Source organism: Vipera berus (assembly GCF_964194415.1).
Source record: "Vipera berus genome assembly, chromosome: 3".
Lineage (NCBI taxonomy): Eukaryota > Metazoa > Chordata > Lepidosauria > Squamata > Viperidae > Vipera > Vipera berus.
This window is the reverse complement of record NC_138204.1, coordinates 211,291,096-211,301,456: the sequence shown is the minus strand read 5'-3', so window position 1 is coordinate 211,301,456 and position 10,361 is coordinate 211,291,096. Positions and strand designations below refer to the sequence as shown.

Genomic DNA, 10,361 nt, shown 5'->3' with positions numbered 1-10,361 from the left:
GCAGGAATTTTTCCTTCATACCATCTGCTAACTCCTGGTTTCAGGTCATAGATATATTTTCTAATGATTATCTCGTATTATTTCTCTTATGCCCCAGCCACCATATCACTATAACAAGGACAAGCATTGGGAAAAGAGCTTCCTTACATAATTGACCATTTTTGCTTTGTAGCTCACGTGGGGATTTTGACTGTCACAGTGCAACGGTGCCGAAGGGGCAGAGAGGAAATTGCTGAACTTCAGTATAGTGAAACCTTCCAATCCAATACCAAATACATTTTAAGATATTTATTGAGAAGCATGGATGGAGCAACACATGAGTATTTTTTCCTGCATTGGGTGTGGCCACAAACAATCCAAGGAGTTGGCTCATTACTGCAGCCAAATCTCTCAAGCTATCCAGGGGAAAGTAAAACAACAAAATAACAGTTAGGGGGGGTGGAGCCAGCTGTCAGAGCGGGCGGCTGTGTGAACGGAGTTCTCTCCACGCACAACCTCTCACCCAGCGTTCGCGGGGGCTTTTCGGAGCTTCAGGAGGTCCTGTAGGGACATCCGAAGTTGCAGGCAGCCCGGAGAACCTTCATGAGCGGCGGTTCGTGTTGGAGATCCGGAGAAAGTCTGATGCGAGCGAACCGGGGAGAAGGAGGCCAGTAATGGCCGACATGAAGATCTGACAGAGGGACGGAGCTAGCACGTATGCAGCGGGACAACGGTAGAGCGGAGCTGACGGAGAGTATATCCGAATATTTAACAGGAAGCGCTTGAGAAAGAGGTACTGGTCTGAAGTGGGTGCCTCACGGAGAGGGAATAAGCGGCGATAGAAGTCTCGAGGGAGGCGTTTGGCAAAAACAGCAAGGAAAAGAAATTCGAAGACTATATGACTGCATTCTAGCTGGAGATAAATTACAACAGGTCAAAGTCTGATCTTGGAGCCTTGGAGACTGAACTCTGGATTGTCGGGCGTGGAAAGCGATCAGCTTGGTTTATCCTGGTCTATCCTGGTAAATTTTGAACTTTTGAACTTGTGAAACTTTTGAAATTTTACTCTACTTGTCACGGGCGGCCATTTGACATAGCAATTTAGTAATTGGAGGTTTGTTTAGTGGGACACCTACTGGTCTTTGACAGTAGAGGAAGACGGAAAAGGTGTCAAACTCTGCGCCGGAAACGGAGTAAAAAAAAAAAAGAACGTGACTTTGAATATACCCAGACATATATATCATAGAATTCTATTATATAAATTGCTTAGTTGGTAATAAGTATCTGGCTGTAACTGTTATATATACTTTTTGTCATAGAGTTAAAAGGTTTTTATAAGATTCAGGGTATTACATATTGATAAAACGCGTGTTACAACCGGGAAAACATGACAAGTATTTCGGGAACAACTAAGCCTAGCGCTGGCAAAAAGGCGGCAACACAGGGACAAGGGATGGCCTCAAGTCCCTCCAATCAGAAATCTATAGAGGATATGCTGCAAAGGGAAAGATCTAACTCAAATTCTTTTAAAGATTTACATGCCCTTTTGCAAAACTTACACGAGGTAATGGCCAAAAACCATGAGGAGATGAAGAGAGAAATAGGCCAAATAAGAAACGACACTGGTGAATTAAAAGGGAAAATCCAAGCGATAGATGATAAATTTGAAGGGATTCAACAACAATTAGTCAAAAATGAACAAAGACTTCAAGATATGGAAGCTAGAATGGAAAAAGAGGAAAAGAGAGTAGATGATTTAAATGAAACACTTCTTCAGGCTAATAAGGAGTTAGAGACAACAGTCATTTTTCTGGAAGCAGAAAAGGCTGCTCATTATCTACGCTTTCAAAATGTTCAAGAAAAAAGAGGGGAAGATTTGTTGGTCATGATGGCAGAACTGATGGCAAAGGCACTCGGTGTAGGGAAGGAGGAAATGCTGGCGGAAATTGATGAAACATACAGGGTTCAAACTAATTATGCGAGAAGGCACAACCTCCCAAAAGAAGTACATGTAAGGCTAGTTAAAAAATCAATTTGGGATGAGCTCCTGCATAGATCTAGAGAGGAACCATTAGAATTTCGGGGCCAACCAATTACCATCCTTAAACAGATACCTAAAAGGATGAGGGATCTGAGACGTGGCTATCAATTCTTAACATCTAAATTAATTAGGGAAAATGTAAACTTTAGATGGCTAACCCCAGAGGGTATTCTAGTCACGTGGCAGGATAGAAGGCATAGACTGGACACGATAGAGAAGGCAGAAGATTTTTACAAACTCCACTTCCATAGCCAAGAGGAAGCAGATTTAGAAGATCAAGATGGAAGGGAGGTAAGAGAAAGAGATACAATACGAGTGGCAATGGATGGGAAGGTCTTAGCAACAGAGGATAGAAGGAACAAATCTGGAGAGTTAACAGAGAAACATGGAGCCAGAGACAAGGAAGAGAGAGAGCCCCGAATCACGAGATCCACAAAAACCAGAAATAAGTAAGATGAAGGGAGGTGAGTGTAGTATTATGTCTGTGAATATTAATGGACTGAATTCGCCAGTGAAAAGGCGGAATTTTTTTAATAGGCTTATTCACCAACAATTGGATATCGTGGCAATACAAGAAGTCCATATAAAGGAACAACAAAAATATTTGTTAGTACAACCAAAAATAGGGAATCTATTCGTTTCCTTAGACCGACACAAGAAAAAGAGAGGAGTGGCATTATATGTAAACCCAAAATTGATAGCAAAACAAATCTATAACGATAAAGAGGGTAGAATACTGATAGTCGAGGTTGTAATAAATCACAGGAAGGTCATGATGGTAGAGATATATGCTCCAAACCATAACCAAGAACAATTTTTTAAAACACTTCACAATAAGATATGTAGCATTGATTATGAGGAGATCTGCTTAATAGGAGACTTTAATGCTATCCTAGATATAAATTTGGATTATATGGGTAAGACGCTTAGGAAAAAGAAGAGAAGAACTCTACCGAGATCTTTTCTCAACTTGGCTAATGACCTAAATATCCAAGATGTCTGGAGGGAAAGAAATCGTAAGGCTAGACAATATACATATTACTCCAATCGACATAACTCATGGTCTAGAATAGACATGGTATGGATGACGAAAGAAATTAGTTCTGAAATAGACGAGGTGCATATAGCGACAGGTACTTGGGCAGATCACAATCCTATTAAACTTAGCTGGAAAGGCTCCAAAAAAATACCCAGATGGACGCTACAAAGAGCAATTTTAAAAGAAGACGAATTCAAATCTAAGATGGAGAGAGAACTAAGTTTTTTCTTTAAGGAAAATAAAGCTATAGACACCTCGGTACAAAACAATTGGGATACAGCCAAGGCAATGATGAGAGGGGTAGCGAGGGCATACATGGTATACAAAAACAAGGGGAAAAGACAACAACGGGAAAGATTAGAAGGGGAATATAAGAGTTTAGAAGTTATACTCCAACAAGATCCACAAAAAGAGAATATCAAACAATCTATGGACTTGATTAAACACAAGCTTAATATTTTAGACAAAGAGAAATTAGCACAACAACTGAGAAACACGAAACAAAAATTTTTTGAAAACACAAATAAACCGGGCCGTTGGCTCGCATATAAATTGGGAAAACAAAAGGGGAAAAACTGGATTCGCGAACTACGAGATGAGGAAGGGAGAATATTCCACCAGGAAGAGGAAAAAAAAAATCATAGCCCAGGAATTTTATGAGCGTTTATACAAAGAAGATAGCCAGGTAAGTGTGGAGAAAATGGAGGAATATTTTCAAAAAGCCAAATTACCCAAGGTCACAGAAGATACTAGAAATATGCTAAACGAGGAAATTCGGCTATCTGAGGTGATAAAAGCTATCAATGCACAAAAGAACAATAAAGCATCGGGCCCTGACGGTCTCCCGTCAGAAATCTATAAAGAACTACAAAATATCTTAGCACAACCCCTAGTGGAGGTATTTAACGCAGTATTAGAAGGCGCAAGAACGCCTAAATCTTGGTTGGAGGCAAACATAACCCTTATCCCGAAAGATAATACGGACCATACATTAATCCAAAATTATAGACCCATATCACTTCTTAATTCGGACTACAAGATATTTACATCAATTATAGCGGAACGATTGAAACGATTTCTGAACGATTTCATACACGTAGACCAGAATGGTTTTCTCGCTAAGAGACACACTAAGCACAACATTAGAATAATATTAGATACGTTGGAGTACTATGAATTACATAGTGGACAACAGATGGCATTACTTTTTTTAGACGCCCAAAAGGCATTTGACAATGTTAAATGGTCTTTTTTGCACCAACAACTTAGCTTCATGAATATGGGTGAAAAATTTATAAATATAATTAGGGCAATTTATGACAACCAGGAAGCAAAAATAATTATTAATGGGGAAGCATCTGGGAAGTTTCAAATTCAAAAGGGAACACGGCAAGGCTGCCCCTTATCACCATTGCTGTTTATATTGACACTTGAAGTATTAACGAGAATTATAAGAAACGACCCAAAGATAAAAGGATTAACCATTAAAAAGGAAACCTTTAAACTTCAAGCTTTCGCGGACGATCTGGTTTTTATTATGGAGGATCCATGTCAGACGGGACCAAATGTATTGGAAGAACTATCTAAATTTGGTGAGGTTGCCGGACTGCGAATAAACAGAAACAAGACCAAGATGATTGTTAAAAATATGACTAATAAACAAAAAGAAAATCTGGCTGGAATTATGGATATAGAAATAGTCAAGAAAATAAAATATCTAGGGATTAATATTACGGCTAGATGCACCTCACTCAAAAAAGATAATTATGATAATGTAGTGAATCAAATAAAAGGTGATCTGGAAAGATGGGGAAATCTAAAACTCTCATTATTGGGAAGAATCGCTGTCATTAAGATGAATATTCTGCCTAAAATCCTGTTTCTGTTTCAGAATATCCCAATACAACTCGATTCTAAGTTTTTTCGAAATTTGAATAAATTATCATTAAATTTTGTTTGGCAGGGGAAAAAACCAAGAATTAAATTGAAATATTTACAGGACACGAAGGAAAATGGGGGTTTTGGATTGCCAGACTGGGAATTATATTACCACGCCGCGGCTCTGAGTTGGATTAGAGAATGGGTAATTTTGAGAAATAGAAGACTATTAACTTTAGAGGGTCACGATTTGCAATATGGCTGGCATGCTTTCCTATGGACGGAGAAACAAGGTCTTTTCTCACATTTTCAAAAACATCGGATCAGGCAAGCGTTACTTAATACCTGGAAAAAAATTAGATCTCATAATTACACTAAAGTACCGGTCTGGCTATCCACCCTTGAAGCGATTGTTTACCCAAATCTATTTGATTTGGGTAACATAATTTCATACAAGGATATTCTGAATGAGGAGGGGGAATTGAAACTTAGGAATGAACTAGAATTACAAGGTATAAAACTCGATTGGTGGGCCTACTTACAAATCCAATCAAGATTTAGGAAGGATAAAAAAGAATGGGGGATATATACCTCTGAAACAGCATTGGACAAAATATTATTGGGACCAGACTCCAAACAAATAAAGAATTTATATAAATTGCTTTTGGGATATAAGCTGTTTGAAGAGCAAGTGAAGGATCCCATGTTGATCTGGCCCAACAATTTAGGACATAACATTGACTTAGGTACTTGGCAAACAATTTGGGACAGAAATAAAAGGATAATACTGGCCTCATCGTATAAAGAAAATTTATTTAAAATGTTTTATCGATGGCATCTTCCCCCAGCCCGTCTAGCAAAAATGTATACAACAGCATCTCCCAAATGTTGGAAGTGTTCTGAAGAGATAGGCACATACTTCCATACGTGGTGGTCTTGCAGTAAAACACAAAAATTTTGGAGAATGATTTGGATTTGGCTGAAAGAAATATTAAAACAAGATATTGAGTTTAGTCCAGAACTTTTTTTGTTGGGAATTACGAAAGAGAAATATCCTAAAGATGTGCTATATTTAACGATCCATATCACAGCAGCTAGAATGTCATTTGCGCAAAAATGGAAAAAGAATGAGATCCCAGGAGAAACAGAGGTTATTAGGAAAATTTGGGATTGCGCAGAAATGGACAAACTAACTTTGGAACTAAAGAATAAAGATCAATCAGACTATTATAGAATTTGGAACAAATTGTATCTTTGGAGGGATAAAAAGAAAGGTCTTTAATAGGTTTTACAGACTAGCTCATTGTCTTAAATATTCTGTTATTTCACTGATTTGTAACTTAAGTGTATTTAAGTGTATCTTTGATGTACATATATACATGTATATATATATATATATTTGAACATTGTAGACAAAAAGGTTTGTCAGCCCGCTGGTACTGTGTCCAATGTTTTTAAACAATAAATTTAAAAAAAAAAACAAAAAAAAACAAAATAACAGAGTTAGAAAGACTTCGGAGGTCATCTAGTCCAACTCCCTAATCAAGCAGGAGATCCTGTACCATTCCAGATAAATGACTGTCCAATCTCTTCTTAAAAAACCTCCAGTGAGGAAACACCTACAGCTTTTGGAGGAAAACTGTTCCACAGATTAATTATTCCCACGGTCAGGAAATTGCTGCTTAGTTCTAGGTTGCTTCTCTCCTTGATTAGTTTCCATCCATTGCTTCTTGTCCTACTTTCGGTTGCTTTGAAGAATAGGTTGAACCATCTCCTCTTTGTGGCAGCCCCATAGATAGTGCAAACTATTACAATATTGGTATTATTTAGGAGACAGGAGTCACTGAATCCAGTGAGGGAGCACCCACAACGTCTGTTCCACCTGTTTATTGTTGTAAGGAAATTCAGGAAATTCCTGCTTCCACGTTAGTTCTTTCCTTGATAAGTTACCATCCATTGCTTCTTATCTGCTCTCAAGGGCTTTGGAGAATAGCTTGACTCCCTCTTCCTTGTGGCTGCCCCTTTGATAATGGACACAACAACAATATTACTATTATTTAAGACGGTGACTCTCAATCCCTGGTCCCTCATGTATTGCCTGTCTGTGGCCCATTAGGAACCGGACCGGGGATGTGGTAGATGAATGTATGAGTGCAGAACCATCCCCCTCCAATCAGTGCCACGGCCTCCACTGGTCCGGTGAGCTGGAAAGGTTGGGGAGCACTGATTGCAGTGACTGGAATGACTGAATTCCCTTTTCTTTATTGTCTTCTAATAGGAGCTCCCACTCAAAGAAGATTCTGAGAGGATTCCAAAAAGCTTAGTGATGAATTCCAGCCTGGGAAATCTGGATGCTACAGAGAACTATTATGAGTATAACAGTACCAGGGCTTCATATGAACATGCAGAAGGGATCACCCCTTCTGTTTTAGGATGGATTGCCTTGACAGGCATTACTTTAATCGCCTGCTGTTTTGGATGGGTTGGCAATGGCTACATCATCTGGCTACTTGGCTTCCAGATGAAGAGGAACTGTTTCAGCACGTTCCTCCTTAACTTGGCCATTGCAGACTTTGGGTTCCTCACATCTGTAGTTATGTATAATATAAATAGATTTATCAGATTTGAAGGAGAAATAATTCTCGACCGCATCTGTGCCTTTTTCTTCCAAATGATGCATACCAATAGCCACTTTCTTCTGATGGCCATCAGCATCGACCGGTGTGTGGCTGTTCTCTTCCCAATTTGGCATCGCTGTTCCCGGCCAAAACGTTTGTCCTCCATGGTGTGTGTCCTCTTGTGGATCTCATCTTTCCTCCTGATTGGAAGTATAAATATTATGACTTTCACAATGGTCATTGTAAATAACAGACTGTACGTACTCCATTTCCTTGTGACTGCTACAGTTTGCCTTCCGCTGATCACACTTTCCACTGTGGTCCTTTTCATCAAAGTGTGTCTTAAATCGAATCAGAAGAATCAGGGTCGGCTTTTACTGATGATTTTAATCTCTCTTCTCTGTTTCCTCATCCTTGCTTTTCCCTTGTATATCTTTGTGGTGATTATTATTTTTTTTAGTATTGAAATTGATCCAGAAATACCATACTGGGAGACATGTATTATTTTGTTTTCCTGCTTAAACAGCAGCATTAATCCAGTGATCTATTTTCTAGTGGGCAGGAAGAAAGGAGCCCAGTCCAAGGAGAGCATGAAGGTCCTTTTGCAAAAGGCCTTCAAAGAAGGTGAAGTTACCCGAGGGAGATAGAAGAGTTCAAACTCTCTTACACTACCTTTGTGCTTCCTTCTGAGTAGCAATGAATCAGCTGAACTTGAGGCTGTAATCCTAAAGGTGGGACCAAATCTCTTTCAACGTATTTCCTCTTTTATCTGTCTTATATAGGATTGCATTTTAAGAAATATCTACGGTACATCAGTACACAACTAGTGCTGTGCAGGAAATGAATGGCACAACATTTATAAATTACTCAGTAATGCTTTCTAGAAATGCGATTTTTACAAATACGGGGAATGTGACAATCACACCTGCTGCTTCCAGATATCTCCTAAACGAAGCTAGTTTATGAAATGAAGCAACAATGAGCAAAAAGTTAAAAAAAACCCAGAACCAATTGGAAACTAGTTCAAATTCAGCAATGAATGTTAAGGCTTTAACCTGTTACTAACAAAAAAGGAAAAGAGCAAGAAATTTAGTTTTCAAGTATATTCCACACAACAGAAGAGAAAAAAATAGGTCACAGGCAAAATCCCGGATCCCCAGGGTAATAAGAAAGGATGGAAAGATGGCTAGTTAATCAGAAAAGCAGCTACAGGCGGGTAGAAAAAGTCCTTAGCAATTCTACAAATCTGCAGGAAAAAAAAATCTTCTCTGTTTGGGTCCTTGGTGCTCTCTGAGCTTGATTGCTTGTTTGCAGACATTGACGTAACTGACTAAGTAACATCATTAGTGGTAGAAGAGAGTGGTGTTTGGTCTTTGTTTAGGTACAATATCTTGCCCTGTTGGGGCTGATGGGAGTGTTGTTTTCCTCTTGATAGCTCCTTGATTAGGCTGCTCTTTAGTGTTTGATTGTTTTTCTGAATTGGTAGTGTTGAAATAAAAATCCTCATCAGGGCCCAGTCCAAGCCGGGAATAAGCAATATGAAGACTGCTTTAGAAAGAAGGTTGTCGTTTATTGAAGATGAGCCAGAGCCAGAGCCAGACAGAAAGATGGCTCTGGAAAAACAACGGACCACACGGAGTGGGTTTTTATACCTTCTGGGGCTCCTGAGGTTGTTTCCTGTTCCTGTTTGAGGCTTTGTATTTCCTGTGTCATGGACTTTGACCTGAGTCTGAGTGTGCCCTCTTGGTATGGGTGGGTTAATCCTATTATGTCTTGTCTTAGAGTTTGGGTGGGGGTATGTAGATTTTTAGGGTCTTCGTCTTATTATTTTCTTCAGTTTATAGCTGGAAGTTTCCAATCTTATTTATTTATTTTATTTATTTATTTTAATTCCATTTATATCCCGCCCTTCTCCGAAGACTCAGGGCGGCTTACAAGCTTAGCAGTAGCCTTCATTCTATGTATATGCCTGCTTATTAGGGCTTTCACACACACACACCCCCAGCGGCATTATTACAAAGTCAGCTTATTGCCCCCAACAATCTGGGTCCTCATTTTACCTACCTGGGAAGGATGGAAGGCTGAGTCAACCTTGAGCCTGGTGGGATGCGAACCTGCACTAATTGCAGGCAGCTGGTGTTACTTAAGGAGGCATTAGCCCACTGCTCCACCAAGGCTCTTCCTGATAGGATTATTGAATTTGCATTTCTAAAAGCTGGTTTCTGTCTATGGGCTGGGCTGAAGGGGTGGGGGGAAGTTTCCGCCTTTTAAAAGATCTTCTCCATTATTCCTTTGGGGAAATCTATTCTGCCTTTTTAATATTTCCCCCAAATATTTCTTTCTCTGGATTCTTCCCACAGTAGTTCCTTGATTAGGGTCTTTTTGAAAGGTTTAGTACAGAACATGGCAAATACAAACATTGGCAGCATGGTTTCCAAGAGGGCTTAAGTGCTTAAAGATACTGCAGGCTAGTAGTTGACACAAAAAAAAGAACAACATGAGAAACCAGTCTTTTGAGATCTTGTTGTTGTTCATTTATTTTTTGTTCCCTTTTTTCCTTTTCTACATGCATAAGCTATAAGTAGGAATACAGTTAAGACCTTAGAATAAAGTATCAAGCTTAAGGTAGAATTATTATTAACTTTTTATTATTTTGTTGTTGTCTATTAATGCGACATTTAGCTGTAGATATAAAATTTAAACAACCTTATGTTTATCAGCGAAAACAAGTAATTCATAATCAGTACTGATGTAAACTATTTTGTCTTTAAAGGTCTAAGTAATCTTCTGTCTGTATTGTATCAAT

At 38.9% G+C, this 10,361-nt stretch overlaps 1 protein-coding gene across 1 annotated transcript; it reads left to right on the top strand.

Moving 5' to 3' along the window:
- Window positions 1-7,263: 7,263 nt before the first annotated feature.
- On the top strand, window positions 7,264-8,202 carry LOC308666736 (mas-related G-protein coupled receptor member H-like; the record flags this gene model as incomplete). The annotated part of the gene is made up of 1 exon (XM_081325630.1): window positions 7,264-8,202. One exon carries the CDS (start codon window positions 7,264-7,266, stop codon window positions 8,200-8,202), a length of 939 nt encoding a protein of 312 aa, XP_081181756.1.
- Between the last annotated feature and the right edge of the window lie 2,159 nt (window positions 8,203-10,361).